This window comes from Olea europaea, chromosome 13 (assembly GCF_002742605.1).
Source record: "Olea europaea var. sylvestris chromosome 13, O_europaea_v1, whole genome shotgun sequence".
In the NCBI taxonomy this organism is placed as follows: Eukaryota; Viridiplantae; Streptophyta; class Magnoliopsida; order Lamiales; family Oleaceae; genus Olea; species Olea europaea.
In genome coordinates, this window is record NC_036249.1 from 25110323 (window position 1) to 25133042 (window position 22720).

At 34.4% G+C, this 22720-nt stretch overlaps 1 protein-coding gene across 3 annotated transcripts; it reads left to right on the forward strand.

The window, feature by feature from the left end:
* Window positions 1–484: 484 nt before the first annotated feature.
* Window positions 485–12226, forward strand: LOC111408005. Of its 3 annotated transcripts, XM_023037744.1 has the most exons (10): window positions 485–568; window positions 981–1204; window positions 6354–6536; window positions 8909–9001; window positions 9544–9726; window positions 9808–9910; window positions 10013–10198; window positions 10453–11213; window positions 11326–11678; window positions 11778–12226. In XM_023037744.1, the coding sequence occupies exons 2-10, from the start codon at window positions 1031–1033 to the stop codon at window positions 11839–11841; spliced, it is 2100 nt and encodes a 699-aa protein (XP_022893512.1). In that variant the 5' UTR covers window positions 485–568; window positions 981–1030; the 3' UTR covers window positions 11842–12226. The 3 variants fall into 3 exon arrangements, with proteins under 3 accessions (XP_022893512.1, XP_022893511.1, XP_022893513.1); XM_023037743.1 differs by lacking the exon at window positions 485–568 and having other exon boundaries at window positions 575–1204; XM_023037745.1 differs by lacking the exons at window positions 485–568; window positions 8909–9001 and having other exon boundaries at window positions 575–1204.
* Window positions 12227–22720: the final 10494 nt, after the last annotated feature.

Genomic DNA, 22720 nt, shown 5'->3' on the forward strand with positions numbered 1-22720 from the left:
ATTATATTTAAATTATCTTTTTATAATATTGACATTTTAAGATGTTTAACTGACTACAGTTCTCATTTTAAAGAATACTAATCGAATTTCACTATTTATATTGTTAAATTACTTTGAAGTTGTTGTTAATTAAAAAATGAAATGTTTAATACTAAATTATTAGAAGCATCTCATAATAAGATCAAACTCTATAAACCATACTTATACATAAATGGTTATAAATTTAGATAGGTATGTTTAAAAACTAAAAATTACCTAAAGATAAATTCGACTTATTTAGAAATTTATATATTTTTTACTTTGTTGAAAAGGCTTAGCAACCACAAGAATATTGCTATTTGCATTTTATGATGTTGAAATAAAAGATGACAATAATTTTATTGATTGAATATTCTTTATTCCAATCAAATAAAAGTCTAAAATATAAATAAAGTGAAAAAATAATAATAATTCAGATAAACAAAAGTGATTATGTTGGTAAAAAGGGGATGAACATTTTAATTGGGATAGAAATTATTCTTAATTTTTATTAATTAAAACCAAGAAATTTAAAGCAATTCAATCAGCGGTGAGATTACTGTAATACTATAATGGATTGCATTCCATATTATGTTAATTAGATGCAAGTAATTGTATACATATAAAGATTAGTTTGTTTTGTTCTAAAGCAAGAACCCAGGAAAATCGAACAATTTTCTTCTTTAGAACTCTCAAAATCTCCTTCATTTTCAATCTTTTGGAATCTTTTTCTTTTTCTGCGTTAGCCTTCTCCATTTCACGCAGAGAGATAGAAAAAGGAAGCATCTTTCTTTTGTTTTTGTTTTTATTTTATTTTATATATATATTTTTTTTAATTTGAACAAGCGATCGGGTTTCAAGCTGCTGATCACAGTTTGAAAAGATTCTTTTTCTTTTTCTTTTTTCTTTTTTTTTTTTTGGGTTTTTAAAGCTTTTATTGATGAATGATCTTCCGGAATCAGTCGATGGCAGCGGAGCAGCGGTGGGGGAGAGGCCCGTATCATCTCCTTTAATGTCTCCGGCGAACCCGAGTACATCCGAAATTGGGCCGGAGCGATGGGAGAGAGCTGAGAAAACTGCCCATATGATAATCTGCAAGGTACAGCCGACTGCAATTTCTGAAGAAAGAAGAAGAGATGTAATTGAATATGTTCATAGCTTAATCAGGAACCGTCTTGGCGCTGAGGTAAAATCTTATATGTGTGCACGCGCGCGCATATTTAAGAGAAATTTTTACAGATATGGATTCAAATGCTAGTGTGAATTGTTTGCACATGTTTATGCTTGCACTGTTTATTTAGCTTTGCTGTGCTGCATTATATTTGATGAATTGTAAATTTTCTGTAGTTTTCTAGGTAGGTGTACAGCTTATGTTACTCTCTGTTTGAGCCTATTGCATAGGGGTAGTTTTTGAGGTAAATCTTCTGTTGGTTTGTTCTCTGCTCAAGAATGTTCTAAGACATAGAGGGTTAAAATGTGGCATGGTATCTAGTGGCAAAGAAGAAAACTGACAGGGTTATGTTGAGCGAATCTAGTATTTTGTTTTCTGGTTCGCATTTATGGGGAGTCTTTGATGCAGATTTTCTGTTGGATCATGGAGTATATGTTGATTTACAGCAGATGATACCTGCTGAAGAGTGTTCTTCAAAATGTGGAGGGTTAAAAAGTTATATGCTAACTAGTGGCAAAGGTTATGTCAAGCGAATCTATTATTTAATGTGCTTCTCATTTTGAATTTTTTTTGATCCCTTGGAAATGGGAATACGTGATTGTGTAAACTGGGGTAATTTTTCATGAGATTATGTCGATTTTCGTCAGAAGATAATTGTTGAAGAACGTTCTATGGCACGTGGAGGGTTAAAAAGTTGTAGGGTGACTAGAGGCAAAGATTCAAAGGGACCGGGTTATGATGAGTGAATCTATTTTTTTATTTTCTTATGGCCTTTGGTTTGCATTTATAGGTACCTTCCGAGATAGATTCTCTATTGGTTCATTTGTACATGTTGATTTACGACATAGAATACTTGCTGAGGAATTTTCTATACGTGGAGGGTTAAAGTGTTGTATATTAACTAGTTGAAAAGATACAAAGAGACGGGGTTATATCAAGTGAATCTAGTAGTATTTAATGTGCCCATTCATTTTTCCCCGTATCTTTTCTCCCCTGGAAATGGGAATATGTGATGTGTAGTTTAGGGAAAGACTTTCACGAGATTATGTCAATTTTCGACAGATGTACCTGCTAGAATAATTTTCTCTGACACGTGGAGTATTAACAAGTTGCAGGGTGACTAGTGGCAAAGATGCAAAAGGACGGATTATGTTGAGTGAATCTAGGATTTAGTTTTCTCGTGGTCTTTGGTTCACATTTATGAGTAGCTTTTGAGGTAGATTTTCCGTTGGTTCATTTGGTATATGTTGATTTATGACAAACAATACCTACTCAAGAATGTTCTATGATGTGTAAGGTTAAAAAGTTGCATGATAACTTACAAATTTGGACCGAATACCTCTTACCGTTGTGAGGATTCCACTGAATAGAAAATTTTAGTAGCTTTACATGGAAAATATATGTTTAAAGCCATATATGGCAAAGCTAATAAAGGAAAACTAATGTCTATCAATATGTACAATTCATGTAAATAAGATAAGAAAGATTTCTATAGAATATTTCAATTATAGAAGCCAATTAGAATATGCTAATTATAAATTTTGCAATCTGCCAATTATGGATCTTACAATCTGCAAATTATGGATCCTACAATTATTCAGCAATCTGTCAATTAGAATCTCCCAATTATTCTATAATCTGTCATTTTTTTTTTTTAATATTACAAATCCCATTGAGATCCCCGTCAAATGGAAGCGACTTGATCGAGAAGCATCAATTTGCCTACTAGAAACTGTTGTCATAGTTGAGTTAAAGCTTTGGTGAAGACATTAGTAATCTAAAGGTCCGTAGAGATATGAGGAAGAGTAAGTATTTTCTCGAATATAATGACAATCAACATCGTTATGCTTGGTGCGTTCATGGAAGATCGAATTGACAACAATCTAGATAGCATTGATCAAGCTCCCCCAACAACCCATAAAGCCAAACAATCTCGGAAGAAGCAGGGAATATGAAACGATACTTGGACTTAGAGACCCAAGTTTGTTTCTACTTTTTCACAACAAGTGCATTACCAAGAAATTTGATCTTTATTACTCAGAAAATCATGGTTAAATAAATATTGTAAAATTAATTAACTGATGGGCTAATTGCATGTGCTAGACCTCACTCTGATTGCTTACATTATTACAAGCCAAAGATAAAATGCTAGGAATAAAAAACTGAACAGGAAACAACCTTCCCACTTCAGGCCCTTCATGATCACCTTCCCGACACCTGATTCTGCACAAAACAATCACTCAGAGAGAAGGAAATGTTACAATTATTGTCCACTAGCTGTCCAAATGAAATCAAGTGAGCAGATAACCTATGAGAAACAAACATTCCGGAAAACCCTAAGGGGTAGCTCAGTGGTTAGGCTTTGGATTTGTTCCCCTATAGTCACCAATTTGAGTCCATTCAGGGCCACTGAGGTGAGTATCTAACTGTAAATTTCAGAGCCCCATGAGATTAGTCGAAGTGCGCGTAAGTTGGTCCGGACATTCACGGTCATTAAAAAAAATAAATAAATAAAAAATAATAAAATAATAAAATAATTCTGGAAGGATGGGTTAATATCGCCAATTGCATTAATGGGTAGTTGATTCCCATTTGCAATTTGAATGTATTGAGGACCATTACAACTCTGAACATTAAGCAATGATTCACTGACCAGTCATGTGATTACAAGCTCTTGAATCAACAAACTAAGGACATGAGTCTGTCCTACCATTACCTTAAAGGCCAAATGCTGAAAGGGCTGAGATGATCATCTGTTGGAGAGTGAGAACAGCTTGACTAGGACTACCTGTGGAGCTAGTCGGAGCTATAATAGGTGAAGAATGTGCTTGTCGATTTTGAGGATGAATCCAACATTCTTTGATGATATGCCCCGATTTCTTGCAATAATTACAATATGGTTTTGTGCAATTGGTAGCAATATGGCCAAATTTCTTGCAACTGTAGCACTGGTTTGACCTTCTCCTCTTCCTCTTCCCTAGGCTACATAGGAGACATTCACTATCTCAGAATGTAGCTTCCCTCGTATCATTCTTGCTTGAGTAGCTAATCTCTGTTCTTCCCATAGCAACTCTCCAAGGCGAACATCCAATGTAAAAACTGAATTTCCATTTAATAACCTAGTCCCCTGTAGCCTCATATTCAGCCCTTAATTTCATTGGAAATTGATTGCATCTACTCTCCTCATGGACTATTTGAAGTGAGGACAGCGCCTCTTCAGGTACCTTGTTTCCAAATATTTGCTCCACAAGTTCTAGAAACTGGAATAATATTGTTCAATAGAAAGATTACCTTGACTGAATTTTCTCTCCAATTTCAAACGAAAACAGAGTGCATTGTTGTCTTGACTATGTATCCGACCCAGATTTTCTCACATCTCTTTAGCAGTAGAAAAAGACCTCTAAGTTGTTCACCTATGTGGTTCTATGAATCCCAAAACCCAGAGACAATGTGTGCATTCTTTGTTTTCCACGTACCGAGTTCCTCGGTGTCATTGGGAGCTGAAGACTTCCCATCAATATGTCCCCACCACTCATTTCCCTTCACAAACATCTTAAACTGAAACTCCCAACTAAGATAGTTCTTGCCATTGAAACGAAAAATAGAATTTTCTTCCAACTTTATGAAAATAGAAATAGCTAAAAAAAAAACACTGTCAAAGAGCCTGAAAAGCTGAAAACAAACCTCCAAATATATGAGAAGTACTTGTACATAAGTTTTGATCTATATTCTATAGTAATTTATATTTACCAATGAAAAAAAATTCTGGTAGCTTTACGTGGAACGTATATATTCACAGCCATATATGGTAAAGATAATAAAGGAAAACCAATCTCTGTCAATATGTACAATTGATTTAAATAAGGTAAGAAAGATTTCAATAGAATCTGCCAATTATAGAAACCAATTGAATATGCTAATTATGGATCCTACAATCTGCCAATTATGGATCCTGCAATTATTTTGCATTCTATCAATTACAATCTACTAATTATTATGTAATCTACCAATTATTGATTCTACAGATCCCATTGACAATAACTAGTGGCAAACATGCAAAGAAACAGGATTATGTTGAGTGAATTTAGTAGTACTTAGGACCCATTTGGTAGTATTTTTGCTTTTGCAAGATGCTTTTTATAGAATAACTTCCTGAGGATGAGAATGTGTGAATGTGTAAATTAGAGCAAAATATCATGAGATTATGTTGATTTATTATGATGGGTACCCGCTGAAGAATGTTATACGACAAATGGAGGGCTAAAAAGATGCAAAAGGACAGGGTTACTCGTTCATTTTGTCTTTGGCTGGATATGGGAATCTGTGATTGTATAAATCAGGGAAAAATGGTCATGAGATAAATTAATGCAGTATTTGCCTTTTGTTTGTCTGATAATTAAGTACGCTTTATTGTCCATGTAGCTTTACCAAGTATAGTTGGTGGATCAACTCTTTTACGTGTCAGAACTAATGTCAAAATCCCTGAATGTTTAATAATCTGGGAAGGATATTCTTTGTCAATATTAGGGAAGAAAACACTCTGGTCTCTATGTCCAACTTCCATTGGGTAACAGAAATTTGTCAGTACATAATTTATTTTGGTCAGCTGAACTTATATAACTATCTTTCTGTTCCTTCTACCGATAACGTTTCTGTGACATATTGTCAGAGAAGTTGGCATAGTAGAGTACTATTGCTATATGTTTGAATAGGGGATCGATGTATTTTTAGTAGTTATAATGTAATCACGCTTCTTATCGGATCTGCTCAATTATGTTGGTTTAATTTTTCCTGCCCTATACTAAATAAATAAGAATGTGAGATTTATGGCTCTCTAATTTTGAAGTTCCTGATATACTGATCTACATTCAGCTGCATCTGATCCATTAATAAGAACATTATTGTAGTCAAATATATTAAAATTTTAGTATCTAATATGTACACAAAAGACAAAACAGTACACATGTATATATATTTACTCTATTTATCCCCTACTCTTTAAGTTTCTTTCTTGGAATAGTCGATCAAATTAGAGAAAGTACCTCTCTTAATCACAAGCTTGTTAATATTTTTCCAAAGATGACTTTATGTTTATTTGTTTTTAAGGCTCATTAATAAATTATATTCACCTTTTTGTGTTTTCGAACCTTTTATATTTTTGCAGGTATTCCCTTATGGTTCCGTACCATTAAAGACATATCTCCCTGATGGAGATATTGATTTGACTGCCTTTGGTGCTAATGTCGAAGATAGGTTGGCCGAGGATATGAAATTTATACTTGAAGAAGAAGAAAATAATAGGTCGTCAGAGTTTTTAATTAAGGATGTGCAGCTCATTTCTGCTGAGGTTTGTATCTCTCTAATCTGCTTTTTCCCATACACTTTTATGTTGGTGTAAAGGTTTCAGGCTGTAGTCAGCATGCTACCATTAGTTCACTGATAATGTACTATGTGCTTGCCCTTGAAATCCTATCTTTATTTTACATAAATCAATTTGGCTTTACCGGATCTGGTAAGTCAACCCATGTGCGATTCCCATCTTACCATCTAGCCCTTGAGTATAAGAAGCATTTAAAAAAGTACACACTTAATATCCTTTTCAAAGTCTCTTTCTTGTTTATGTGCTCATCTGTTTTTCTGTCAATCTTTATTTTTATTCTGCTTTTCTTAAATTCATTGGCATGGGTTGTGGGAATATTTCTTTTTGCATTCACATGTATGCATGTACTTGTCTGTGTTGTGTTAAATTCTATTACGCTGAATTTGAATGCTATGTAGTTGTATTACGATTTGAGAGTACTTCTTTTTCTATTCTATTAAAGATTACAACTTGCTCCCTTTGTGAAGATGATATAGAATTGGTTCTTGATGCTTATCTCTTGAGCGTCTCCTTGGGCTAATGGTGTAAGGAGTTGCATTGATATTGGCATTCAAACTTGTGTTTAAATGAGTATGCTTTGATTCTTGTTCCATAGCATCTAGATGGGGTTCTCTACTTATACAACTGATCTACTAAACGGTGTCTAGGGATGACTTATTTGCTTTAAATAGAAAAGATAACAAATTTTGAAATCGGTTGCGTTACTTCATTGTATTTTGGAGTGAAAGATCTTCACATAATTATTATTGACCTAGAAGATCAAATAATAAAGAGTTTCCAAATATATATTATGTTGGATTTAGACTGCAGACGAGTCAAAAGTATGTACATTGATTTTATCAAGGATATGAACAGGAGGACTATGTTCACGGAGGGAGTCTCTTTTGTGTTTCCAATTACCCTACGTTCTCCCAAGGGTCAGGTTTATTTCCAAATATATTTGTTTTAACTATGGATGGATTGGCTAATGACATAAAGAATGGGGTCCAATGTGTATTCTTTATGTTGCTGATATTATGTTGATGGATGAGATTGAAAAGGTATTCATTTTTAAATAAGGTGTTCAAGTTGATGATGTTCCTATAAGTTGAAAATTGTAAGCTCATGCTCAATGTTTTGTGGCGAAGGAGAAATACAAGATGCTGCTCATGGGATTAAGGATGGAAGGATTAGATGAGGAGTATATTTGGGTTTCGATGTCATCCACAAATTCCAATTAAGAGTAAAGGAGGGGCATTTATACAATTGTTAGTAGCTGAGTTTGTCTTTTCAAATGAAATTATGTTCAAGTAAGCACAAATACGTCATGGTTATAGGAGTCTATCCATTGCGTGTAGGCTTGGAATATTAAATATAATTTTTCATAGGAAAAGAGAAGAAATAAAGTAAGAAAGGATTATATTTTATGATTTAATTAAGGAAGCAACCATAGAAGATCAATTTTGGTAGAACACATAAGATGGTTTGACACTTTCAGAGAAGTTTGTTGGGTCCTATTAAAAAGGTTTGAATCTTGGTTATTTGAGTTTAGAGATGGTCTTGATGGAGCAAAAATTAAAGATGATTCATTTGGTCAACCAAGATAGAAATATGATAATAATTCATTTAAGTTGAAAAGCAATTTATAGTTTCTTATTGAGGTACTGTGCTATCATTATAATTAAATGAGCTTCTTTGAACCTTAAATGAATATAACTTTGACCATTGCAATCTAAGGACAACAGATTAAGATAGTAAATGTATTGACCAAGAGCCTTAAGCCTGGCACTTTCCTTTCTAAAATTGTGGCAACCTTGATTCATTTGTCAACTTCTTTTAACATCTCATATTGGATGTCTTTGGTGAAAGTGATAGGCACTGCAGCTGATCACTTCATACAAGTTAGTGGATTTGTCTAAATACTTAGTTCATGTTGTCATTATCTCTATCTTGATATTTCTAACATGACCAAATTTCTTTGCATGTGTTTTGGAATATTAATTTACCTAGTGGTGGAAAAGATTTACTAAACTAAATCAAGCTTGGTCTAGATTGCTTAAAATGCCCTATCCTAGCAGGGTTTTCTGAGCATGAATGAGTAATTTCGAGTGTTTGGGCTGGAAAGGCTTTCTAAATAATGTTTTTGTATTAGAAAGTTTCTTATTATTCAGTTTCCTTTAATTTAGTAATTTGGATGCTGCTTGGATGTAGAATAGTTGCTCTTGTAGTTCTAATGTGATAAGGGAGGAAATTCTACCATATCTTATTTTATTTGTCTTAAACTCATCATGCATCCATTCATAATCATTTTAGAGTATGTTCTCTTTCAACCTTCTTGATCTATGGTTATTTTGTGCCAGGTTAAGCTTGTAAAATGCCTCGTGCAGAATATTGTTGTCGATATTTCCTTTAATCAAATTGGTGGGTTGTGTACCTTATGCTTTCTTGAGCAGGTAAATTCAATCCTGAAGTAATTTGAGATGTTGAAAAACAATTATCGTATGCGCATCTTTATCAAATCTGATTTTTTTTTTCTTTTTGTTTTTGGAAGTTGAATTTTTTTTCCCCATATTCTAATACCGTAAAACATCAAACAAGTGTGTCATGAGGTGATATTGTTACTATACATTGAGGTTGGTTTTCTGTGATGCATGGCTATTTTGTATAGATTGTGACTTTTATGTGATGAAATAAAGACTTGGGCTCTATATCTCGATTCTTGAAATTTTGTTATTTAGTAAAATGTGTTTTCTCATTTGTTCCTGTTATTGTTGGTCTGTCCCTCATGCACCAACTCATTTCTATGTAAATTTCTTAGTACTTTATGTTGCCATTATATTCTTGTTTAATCATGATCCTTTGATTCCTTGAAGGATCAAGAATTATCTTTCAGGTTATGTTATGATGTTAGATTTTATACTTCTGTCATTAATTATATACATGAAGGTGGAACCATACGTTTTTATGTGACATTTGAATTCTACTTATATTTCAGGTCGATCGCCTCATTGGCAAAAATCATCTGTTTAAACGCAGTATCATACTGATCAAGGCATGGTGCTATTACGAGAGTCGGATTCTTGGCGCTCATCACGGCTTAATATCTACATATGCTTTGGAGACATTGGTCTTGTACATCTTCCATCTTTTTCACACAACGTTAGATGGTCCTTTAGCAGTGAGTGCTTTAAGTATAATTGTTTTTTCCCTAAATATGAATTTAAAAAATTAACCTAATAATTTTAATTTCTGATTTTAGGTCCTATATAAATTTTTGGACTACTTCAGCAAATTTGACTGGGAGATGTATTGCGTTAGTTTGAATGGACCAGTTCGAATTTCCTCATTGCCAACCATTGTGGGTGAGAACCATATACTAGAATAGGGTCCACATTATTTCAGTCTGTTTGTCTCTGAATTACGAGCTAGATTCTTATAACTTACTCTTCTTGTCTCAATTGCAGCTGAAACGCCTGAAGATGGTAGTGGTGATTTACTACTTACCGATGATTACTTAAGATCTTGCATGGAAATCTTCTCCGTTCCTTTGAGATATGCTGACCAAAAATCCCGTGGATTTCAACAAAAACATCTCAACATTGTTGATCCACTAAAAGAGGTCAATAATCTTGGCAGGAGTATCAGCAAAGGTAGAATCCCATTGTTATTCAACTTGAATGGAGCTCGTGGCTTTCCATATTGATCAAAGCAGTTACACGTGATCATATTTTTTGTTGCAAAATGTAAACGTTCACTAGATTTTGCATGCTTCTTTTCTTTGCATTATGAAGTTTTTTGAGTGTGGCATCTTCCCCCAGCACATTAACTAGTAGCAATTGCCAGATGACTACTCTTCATTTTTGTCAAGAAATTAGCTCAATTATTACTTGCTTGTTCTGTATAGGAAATTTTTACCGGATACGCAGTGCTTTCTCTTATGGTGCTAAAAAACTCGGGCGAATACTCATGCAGCCAGAAGATCATATTGCTAATGAGCTTCAAATATTTTTTTCGAGCACTATGCAGAGACATGGACGCGTACAGAAGCCAGTTGTTCAAGATCCCTACCCACAATTAACTTACAATGGTTTCATTCCTGTGTCATCTAGTTTAGGGACAGAGTCATATAAAGGTGAAAACTCTGCCGATGCTGCGGACCATCGTTTCTTTGGAGATGCAGATGACCTTGCTACCCCAAGCATTGAATGCCTAAATATTTCTAGTGATTCACCCAAGTTTTACAACCAAGTTCTCAAAGAGAGTGTCAATGCAATTGGTATGCCTCAAGATTCAGATCATGCGAGTTTGCATCAGGGCACAAGGAGATGGAGTGCAATTCCGGAATCTTCAAACTCCTTGTCAGATCTCAGTGGGGATTATGACAGTCACTTCATAAGTTTGCAGTATGGTCGGTGGTTTTATGAGTGCACCTTTGGTATGCCTTCTTTGCCGATGGTTCCTATGTCACCCCCTCAATATGAGAACAAGAGCCCATGGGATGGTGTCCTATATCCATCACAGCTGGGGCATAATGGTTTTTCCCAGGGACATCCCAATGGCTTCATGCCAATGTATCCCACGAGCCATTTATTAGTACCCGGTGCGGCCTTCAGCAGGGAAGAAATGCCCAAACACCGAGGAACTGGAACTTATTTTCCCAAAATGGTATACTACTAATATTATCCCTATACAAGTGGTCTTTTGAATTTTATGTTTCTTACTTGGAAATAATTGCTTGATTTGGTATGACACTCTTTATTTCTGGGTTTTGTTGTAGAATCGATCCCCACAAGGGTATAGGCCTTCTGCTGTGAAAGGAAAGAATCAGGCACCCTTGCGTTCCCCGCGTGATAATGGGCAGAATGTGATATTTACTGAGACAAATTTGCTAGAGAGAAACAGCCACGAACAGTCGCAACCTCAAGTCCTACCTGACCAAAGCATCAATCCCCTGTCATCTGGGATCCACCACTCATTTTCCCCTCGTGGAAGTGGGCCAACACCATCTGGAACATTTTTCTCAGAATTAAACAGGCAACAAAGATCAGCCCCATCTTCACCTCAAATTTCTAGTCCAGATTCCCCGGGTATGCAAAGGCCGAAACCTCCATTGAGCAGGGACCCGGATAGGTAAAAGAGTCGCGGGATAAATAATTTTGATAACCATCTTGGGAAACTGATATTTTGCTAATCATCTGTTTGAGCTTGTTTCATGCTCTGAACATGTAGGGGGTCATTTAAATCATCATACCATCTCAAAGATCAGAAAGATTTCCCGCCACTGCCTGTCTGAAGATGCTCCATTTTTGTAGTCACTGTAAGAGTGAACGTGCCAGTACAAGCCCAGGCTTTCTGCCCCTGAGGCTTCTTTCCGCCTCGTGGAAGACACAAAAAGGTCATGTACTTTTTCCTTAATGATGAGTTTTGAAGGTTTATTTATCTTTATATTTACAAATTTGACAATAGAGACTCTGATTCTGCAGTCTTTGTATAGGATGTTATGATTCCATTTCCATTTGGTTTTCACCTTTATGGTGTGGTTTAATCATGAACCAGTAGTATGTTGTTGAAAATGTAAAATTTAGCTTTAATTATACATAGAAAGATTAGACGTGTGTGTATTTTGCTTGGTGGTGAAGTATTATTTATAAAATTAGTTTGCATTTTTCTGACTGCAAGAAGGCCTATTAATGCAGAAATACTACAAATACAATTGACGGTTGTGTTTCGATTGTAGGAAATGTGAATCAACCTGTCCCTCTTAGCTTTCCGTCTGCATATACACACAGCTTATTTGCAAAGAAAACAGGAAAAACAAGTTGTAACTAGCGATGGCAATGGGCCGGGCCGAGTCGAGCCAGCTCGGCCCTTTAACCCACGAGCTCGTCTCGGGCTCGTGGCGAGCCAAGCTCGTGGCTCGTGGAAGACGAGCCGAGCTCGGCTCGGCCCACGGGCTGAGCTGAGCCGATCTCACGAGCGGCTCGTGAGCTCGTGATTTTTTTAATTTTTTTTTTTTTGCACGTTTTGGACTTTTTTTGTAAAAAAATTAAAAACTTTTAACTAGCCCACGAGCTGATCAAAATGGCTCGTGGGCTCGACGAGCCGAGCCCTGCTTGGCTCGGGCTCTGGCTCGCCATTTGACGAGCTCGAGCCGGGTTTTGACGAGCCAGGCGGTCGAGCCAACGAGTCGCTCGGCCCGTTTGACATCCCTAGTTGTAACGTGCCAAAGGAATTAATTGTTTCAATGGTCACTGAACTTAGGCTCATGTCTTTGATTGGTCATTGAAATTTAAAATGTCGAGTTTTGATCACTGAACTTTTGTTCATGTCTTCGATTGCTCACAAAGGTTTAAAATGTCGAGTTTTGGCCATTAAATTTTAAAAAATGTTGTACGTTATTTATTAGTATAAATGTTAAATTTTAAAAAATATCGAATTTACTGTAAGTAATGTACAATATTTTTTAAAGTTTAGTGGCTAAAACTCGACATTTTAAACTTTAATGAGCAATCGAAGACATGAACCTCAGTTCAGTAACCAAAAATCGACATTTTAAATTTCAGTAATCAATCAAAGACATAGACCTAAATTCAATAACCATTGGAACAATTAACTCTATGCCAAAGTGTCAAAAAATGTCTTGGCATCTTCCTATTTGCTAGTAAGAGGTGATATGACGAGTGGAGGGTAAAAAAATTTGGGCTCGTGAAGATGTTGATATAGGTTGTGTCACCATATTTTTTTAAGATAGGGCTAACATTTTCCACTTGGATCAGTTTTAAGTAACAAAGATGGCGTTTCCAAAAATATACAATGATTGATAAAAGTAGAGTTCCAAGTGTTACACAATGGTTAAAAATTTTTAGTTGCCATAAAAAGCGATATTACTGCTACTCTTACAAAAGGAAAAGTCGGAAAATGTATCACCAAAATTGTACAATTCTTAACTTTCGATTATACTAACATATGCATAGCCTTCACGGATGTACACAAAAGACTTAATTTTGACAGGAAACATGATTGCACTTGACAGTGCTAAATTGGTGTTGAAAGCGATGTATATATTTGAATTGTCAGAATCAAGATCCCCCACAAATCTAATGACAAAACACGCACAATATTTTTCACTTTATAATGGCCACAATTATTTTTCACTTTATAATAGCCACAATTCCACTCCCTAGTGTCTTTTTGGGAAATATTTGTATTTTGATCTTAAAAGATTGGATTTTCAAATCAATCTAATCCCAATTAATTATTCATTTGTCGTGCATGCATTCACTCACTCAATACTCTTTATTCGATGACATCAATACTCTCGACTCGACAAGACATGACAATCAGTTAACATTTCATTTATCGTCCAATTCTTAATCTACTGCCAACTTTTATCATCTATGAAGATTCATATATACCTTCAAATATTGACTTGACCGTAAACAACGTCGAACTTTTCAAATACCCACATATTCGATTATCTACTCATGCCACATACTGCATTCTTTGCCAAAATTTATAAATCATTTCGTAAATTTTCAATCTTCATTTTAAATCATACATTCTAATAGACTCACAAGTATTGTTCACTCATCCAACTATGCTAAAACGGGTTCGGTCCAACTTCTGACTACAGAGATGGAAGGTTGTGATCAATGCAAAACTTGCATTGTCAATCACTGTTGAAGAGGAAGGAAGAACAAAATCATGAGAAAGAAAAGAACAAAAGGGTACCTAATACAAAGACGTGCACATGGGGAATACTATATTCTTATTACAAAGTCGTAATAATGTTTTATACTGCACTCGTGTGCCAAGTCTTTTTTGCATGAATCCTTCGAGATTCTTGTCTTTTGTACTATTCTCAACTGCAAATGTTCTGTTTTCTTCACCATTTTCAATTAGTCAAAACGATTAACCGTTCTTGGATGCATTTAGAAGTTACTTTCTAAAAAAAATTCCATTTCTACATGACAAAGTAACTTTTTAAGCACATTAAATGATGCAATTCCTTCTCAAAAAAAAAAAAAAAAAAAAAAAAAAAGAGGAAGTTTGAACCCCACCTTGAGGGCCCCCACTGTCCCACCCCTAGAACTTTGTGAGGGAGGTAAATCGCGAGATGTGTCCCAACAGGTGAGGGAACAAGAGATGCCTGTATACTGCGCCTACAAGGAGTCCAATTCCTTGTTTCAAGAATCGAACTCTCACACTGCGGTTGCTAGCAAGGCGTGAAATAACCTCACTCCTGTTCCTTCTCGTTAATATTCAAGATTGAACATTTGCCTCTTACATCCTTCAAAGTGATATTTTGTACTTGACTCTACAAGGATCGAAGATGAAATGTTACTGCTAATCATAAATTAACTTGATTGGGACATGGAGATTAAATAATTACATGTACAAGAAATGGGGGTGGTATAGCATGTGCAAAAATGGAAAAGAGAAAATAATTTAAATTTTAAAAGGTTTTAATGTTGAAAACGAGAATGTTAAAATATGATTTAATAACCATAACAAACATAATAGAAATTACTTGAATTCTTTTCCGCTCCTTAGTAGTCGAACGGACAAATATTTCCGGTCGTGGTGGATGGACCCAGATAGGACAAACAGAGCAATTGGGATTACAGGATAAGCCACTTTCAACAATTATTGGATGGGACCTATAACTCTGATAATTGTGAAAAATACCCGTGTGGAGAAAGTCTTTTTTTGACTAATAGATCTTTCTTGTGGCCAAAATTTAGCAAAAAAAAAAAAAAAATGGTCCGACCTTGCGGCTCACCGACACTTATATCCCTCTCATATGAAGGGGAGCCCACACACAATAAAATATTTGTGGATCTCCTTCCATGTGAGAGGAATATAATGCATTGTATATATCATGGGGTGTGCACATAGGATTTCCCTATCATTTATATGAGAAAGATATGGAATAAATTTTCCAAAATTATAATAAATTTAAATGGAAAAATTTCGAAATAATAAATGTAGTTATATTGATGCTACAATTTTTATGTTAATTTCCAATTGGAATAATAATTATAGTTATATTGATAGAAAAATCTCGGAATAACAAATGTCTATATTGAGGCTACAATTTTTATGCTAATTTTCAATTGGAATAATTAGTTATATTGATTTCCAATGGGAATAATAAGTGTACTTATAATTATGTTTTCAGCTGTTTCTCGTCATATTCTTATATTCAACATTATATTAATCAGCACAACTAATACTTGATAATGGTTTCGTCCAAATATATGTGAAAGGCAATGAAAAACTTATTTGACGTTTAAACAAGTAAAAAGAAAACTAAAAATAGCAAAATGCGACAATTGAGTTTCCTCATTTCAAGGCATGCCAACAAAATAATTTGATAGAAGTCATAAAAGTGGACGGTTTGCGCTTATTAATGAAAGATTAGGGATGATAATGCAACCCATATCTCTATTTCATAAATGTTGCTGTACTGGAGAATTCATTAAGCTCTGTTTGGCTCCCATTATTTGAAATTATAATTTTTAGAATAATATTTTTTGGAGAATGTGTAGTTGAAAAAGAATTAAAAAAAATTGATTTTTGTGTAATATTATTTGTTGAAAAATTGTGTGATTGAAAATAAGATAGAGAAGAATAATTTTTTTGAATAATAAGGGACCAATACAAGATACTTAACATAACCTCCGTCGTACGAAATAATGAAAATTCAAAAACATAACAATTCAAATAGAGGGACTTAATGAGAAAAAAAATTATTTCCTTAAAAATATTCTGTGCAATCGAGTCCTGTTTCAAACATGCAATTAATGCATGTCACATAATTGTACAAATTTAGGTCATGCATGGTACAAAATTAAATACTTTTTAAAAATTGTAATAAAATGTGCACATTTTAGATTTGTTTTTGAAAACAGTGGTTATCATTGTAAAGTGAGTGAAATGGTCCCGCAGAGTCTGCAGATAGTTATGTCCATAGAATGTCTGAATGACTGAATCCAATCTTCTAAATGTATTTCAGACTTGAGAATGTATACCCGTATTCTCTAGGCACATTGTTCTGCAATAATATGTAGTTGTTAAACAACAACCAAATAAAATACTCTTGTTTGGTATTAACAAAATATATTTGATATTGTTCAGTTCTGTACAGGACATGACTTTTAAGTAAAAGTCATTCGACTAAGATCAATTGCCCTCATTTTGAAATGAGACATAATTGGTGTGGCATATGTTATACGCCCTCATTTTGATATACCCTTCCATATTTCCACAATATTAACTGGATTAAAGAAAAATCGTCTGTCATTCGGTAGATAATATAGATTTCATTTTGGGTTAAAAAAATGATTGACACATATCTGGCTAAGAAAAAGAACGTAAAATTACTTTTAAGTAAATTTTTTATTCTACATGTATGTCGGATATGTTACTTGCATTCTTATATATGAAAAAGAAATTTTAATTATTTTGATGGGAAAGTGAGAGTTAGTTTTAAAATATATAAAATTTCTATTCTAATTTTGACAAGAAAAAACTGACCAAAATATCATTATTTACTTAAAAGGAAAATCACTATAGCCAAACATTCACTAAATAATTTTGATATTACACTAGCATTTCTAATTACTCATGACACAACCTTCAGCCTTTTAATCTTAACTTTATATATATATATATATATATATAGAGAGAGAGAGAGAGAGAGAGAGAGAGAGAGAGAGAGAGAGAGAAATGTGCATCTCACTATTGGTGCCATCAAGATCGGTTACAAGTAACTCTGGATCAGCAAGTCCAACTTCTGGACGCTTAAACAACCACACCTTTCCTTGCACCTTTGCCTTTATTGTTCTTGTCTCTTAAACAAGGGAGTCCACTTCCCAATTCGACCATTCCTCTAAGTTGGATCAGGCATTGCAGACCTTTTAGAATCGAATCCAAAGTTAGCTGGATGCGTGCTTTCTAGACTTCGACTTTCGAACCCTTGTCTTCTTTTTCAAGAATAGCTAAAATGGCTAGTTTCTTTATTGAAAACCTCGATTTGTACCCTAGAATGTAAACATCAAAGGCATCCAATAATGGGGATTTCAAAGCTCAAAACTTGTCTAGAAACAACCGAAACGTCATACGTACCAAATAGTTTCCATATTGGAAGAATGAATTGACTCAACAAGGAAACCAAGTCACGTGCCTGACAATCAAGCTCGTGAAATGTAAGAAGGTAGCTCTCGCTCACATGTACATTCCTCTAGTACTTCTTTAACCAAATTGTTCTGATTGAAATCCGAACTAAATAGCAAGATATCCTTGCTTCATCCGATCTTCTTCTTCTAGGAGCATCCGACCAACATCTCTTTCTATTTCTATTTTCCTTTAGCAATTGTTAAGCATCTTAATCTTCGATTTTAGATTAGTCAACCTTGCCATTGAAAGAAGGAAAAGATCAAGAATCAGAAGGGCCATCAAGAAGTCAATTGGAATCAAGGATTGAGTTACTGGTTCACTCCTCCAATAAGCCTAAAAGCCAATCCCTGAGAACCTGACAACTTGGCTCGCCCGATTTATCTCATAGGCTTCTTTGGTGTTGCTTTCTTAAGATTGAAATGAAAGTCAAGGAATCTATAGACAGAACATTGGTTTGGCTCATCTAGATTTAAAAATAAAAAAAATAAAAAAAAATCTTCCATTGACAGCCAATAACATATATTTTCAAAGCATAAAACTAGCAAATCGAGCATGTTCGAAAAGGAAGGACTCATTACACAAGTCGCTTAGATTCTGAAATCGCTCAATTAAAACCAAACTGGATTCCTCAATAGAGTGAGATGCTAGCCAATGGTTAGCAGCGATTGTTATGCCCAAAATAAGGCTTTTGATAAAGGATTCTCGGAACAATTGGTATTTTGCCTTGCCTTTCTTAGGGTTCGAAAACCTCCCTGGAGCTTGGTCATCCCAAATGAACTGAGCTACAAAGTTTGACATTCGTGAGAATGCAACCCTGTCAGGAAAGGCGTTCTCGCTTATCTGTATATGATAATTTGAGAATTCTACAACAGAGCATCAATTGAAATAGTGATCCTTTTGCCAAGTTTGCTTATCCAACCCTCGAATGGCATCTTGTTAGGTCCCTTTCAAAGGCCCTAGAAGGCCTAAACCCAACCTTGTAACAAGGACCCTAAACAGAATAAGGGAATCATAGCCTTCAAGTTGACGTTTGAATATCTGATTCATAATCTGATGAGTTAATGAGAAAGGGGCGGTTTCATAGCTCTAGCTTGCTACGTCAATTGACCCTTTCATCATCCTTTCTGTGAGGTAGCTTGTTTCTTCCAAATTGTCTGGTTAATGGGTCTCTCTATTCAAAGATTCAAGAAGTAACTCCGCTTTCTAGGATGAAGAAGTTTCCATTTCTTTGATTCATTCGCCCATGTGATCATCTACTTTCTTCCGATGGAAAAGGGACAGACCTTCCCCGCCTAGTCGAATAAGTCAAAGCAATTTTGGTCACAGAAATGGGAGAGACAAAAGCAAATATCAAATCTTGGCCAACCCCTTGTCAGAAGGTAATCTTCCCTCTCACCTGTGCTTGTGCGTTCCTATCTCTTATGAATTAGTCAAGCAGATCCATTGAATCAACTTCCTCTAGAAAAAACAGAATGAACTCTCGTTGAGAGATTTATTAGTGATTGGGCCACTCCTCCTAGCAAAGAAAGGCCCAGCATGTCATTATCTTTAAGTTGAATGGTGTTCAGTGAGTTTATATTACCGTATCCGCACATATGACCCTACTTTCACTTTTTGGCATGTTAACGGAGAATCATAGAAAACCCGAAAAGGCACTACAAAAGGGGACAAAGTGATGCAAAGAAGCACACAACAAAGGTCCTATGAGATCGAGTATGGGGAACACTTGGTCATATCTCTCGAAGGAAGCAAGCCCTGCCTTCCCTCAATACAACAAGGGTAACCGAATTGAACCTACAGCTTTATCTCATTCCGGATATATTTTTGTGGTTCAAAAATAATTCTTTCAAAGCTTTTGAGTCTAACTACTCACCCATTGAAGTAACGATTTATTAATTGACTTAATAATTTGTAACGATTTCTTACCATAACAAAATCAATGATCAGGTTGAGTGCTTGTTTGGTAAGAATTTTGATAATTAATTTTTGACTGTTAGAGATAAAATAGATCCTACCTGTGAAAGATGAATTCAAAAATGATGGCTGAAATAGTAAAATAACGATCAAAAAATTGATTTTAATTGACTTAAAAACTCTACTCACCCATTGAAGTAACGATTTATTAATTGACTTAATAATTTGTAACGATTTCTTACCATAACAAAATCAATGATCAGGTTGAGTGCTTGTTTGGTAAGAATTTTGATAATTAATTTTTGACTGTTAGAGATAAAATAGATCCTACCTGTGAAAGATGAATTCAAAAATGATGGCTGAAATAGTAAAATAACGATCAAAAAATTGATTTTAATTGACTTAAAAACTCTACCAAATAAGCTTTGAATTTGCCAACTTGCTTAAATTTTCTAAACCGTCAGCGGACAGTTTGCCCTTTCTTTTCAAATAATTAGCAAGAAACAAGACGCTATCTCTTGTAAATCGTGTTGAAAGACTCAAAAATCAAGGTTGGCACAAATTGCTTAGAAACGACAACTGACCTTATTTCAAAAGTCAGTACATTGGATTGACAATGTTACACTCACATCAAATGGATTATTTCTTATGATCTTGTCTATCAATTAATTAAATAACCTAAATGTTATTCAATTTTTAAACAATTTTTTTTGGGATTTGGGTTGAGAACATAAAAGTAAAAAAATTGACAAATTTTATTGCACGCAACACTCATATTTAGTACATAAAATATTGCCCTTGTTTGACCCCATTTTCTCATCAAAAATACATTATTCAACAGTGATTTGATCTCATTTCAATCACATATTTTTCAATAAAATAATATTACACGTAAATTCAAAACTTTTTCTTATTTTTTAATCACACATTTCTCATCATAACATTATTTGAAAATGCATTTTTTTTGAAAAAAAATGGGGTTCAAAGAAATTGATTAATTATATAGTTGATATCCACATTGCTAAACATTAATTATATAGTCGATATCCACATTACTAAACACAAATATGCACGCTTTTGATTAATTTGTACACGTCCACCCAGAAAGTAGTATGAAAGTTTATAATGCATGGAGTTTGTTGTCCCATAAAGTGAGAACACCCTCAAATTGGTGGGGGCAATAGGCCTAATATTGTAATGATGTATGTAAAAATTCTTTGGTTAGTGCATTTAAATTTGGTTAGGGCAAAAGCTAGTTTATCTTCACGCTTATTTTCCAACCATCTCGTTTGAGCTTCAAATATTGAACCGAAATTGAAAAGATGTAATTGAAATTCTGCCTGAACGTGAACAAACCCAATCTAATCTCGATTATGACAGAAGGATTCGACATACATATTAGAACCAATTAAGCTATGATCTTCGAAGAATCGATAAGACGTGGTGGATGACCTTCTCTACTAAAGCCCTTATAGAGCTGGGCAGTTAAGGGAGAAGTTGGTGATTGTGAAATAACGTAAGATTATCTTTTGTAATTGTAATTGATTTTATCTTGGTCTTATACTATTTGTACGTATCACCCTTGTTATATAATTTGAACGTGGTGACCATTCAATAAGTCAAAAATCAAAACAACTAGTACTCTTTTACATATGAAATGGTATTTTCACTTTTGAATACGAACATATACGAAACTAAACTTTGTAATCACTTTTGCTTTTTATAAAATCAATACACAACTTAGACAAAGTATGCACAGGTTTAAAAGCTTCTTTAGACTCTTACAAAGTTGTGCTCTTTGACTTCAGGTGCATGCCCCGTACAAATATTTCAAAAAATATAATTTTTAAAAATGCAATTGATTGATTCAATTTGAATTTTGCACAGCCTTTTCACTATTCATTTTACCTTTTAATGCATTAAGGTTCAGCTTTACTTACATTTGTTTACCTTTGTAATTGCATATATTTGGGGGGAGAGAGAGAGAGAGAGTACTATAGTGCCTAGATATAATATTTCTAAAATTGAAACTTTGTACTTAAAGGGGTATCTTCTTTTCAAGTAGAAGCTCAAATTTATAGAAGAAATTGTCAGCCGGTTTCCTTTTGGCTTTATCTTAGCATAATCACACTATTAAATTGGAATAAATCTACTTTTTCTAGAAGAAATTGTCCAGAAGCAATGTCATAAGATGAGTTGGAGGGAAATAATTGCATAAAAAAAAAACTTACCATGTTTTAAATTGTCTAATGATATAGTTTCATGTAACATTATGTAAATCATTATGTAAGTCTTGATGTTCATGTAGCAAAATTGTAAATTAGATTTGAGTTATCAGCCGTGCTATAGGCACAGGCTCGGGAACCGACCAAAAAACAGGGGGACCTTAGCCCCCGATTTCAACTTCATTTTTTTTTTCATATTCAAGGGCCGAGGTGTTGCCACCTCGGCACCCTGAATTTTGATCTGTTTTTGAGGTGGGACAACTTGCATTTTCCTTTGAGTTATAGTTTGTCATTATTTATGTCTGGAGCCAAACAATCTTGTGCAACTCGTCCAATCGATATTTTGTAGCACAAATTTGTGATAGTTAATGATTCCATAGGATTGGCACGGACAGGTTTAATTTATATAGCTTTGGTTAATTTTTTTTTTTGCAGTCAAGTATCAATTTAGTTATGGTCAATTATATATTTCACAATAATAGGGTTTTCCCCAAATTCTTGGTATCTATACACTAAATAAACATGTCTGATGCCTAGTTTTTTGTCATTATTACGAATCAATAGAAACTGGAATGTTAATTGTGTCGCTTTGTATTCTTTTAGAATCAACAAAGCTTAGTCGTATTTTCTTTCACGCTTCTCGCCACACTAGTTGAGTCTTGACTCACTTACTTTCGTATTTTCAGCTTTATGTTCTTGAAAATTAATTCACTTATAGAAAATTGTTCTTTCACGTTCGATAGAGAAATAAAAAAGCTCAAAAAGCATTTGGAAAAGTCAATGAAAATAGGAAGGCAACCCACTTTTTTTTTTTTTTTTTTTTTTTTTTTAAAAGGTTCCTTTTTTAAAATA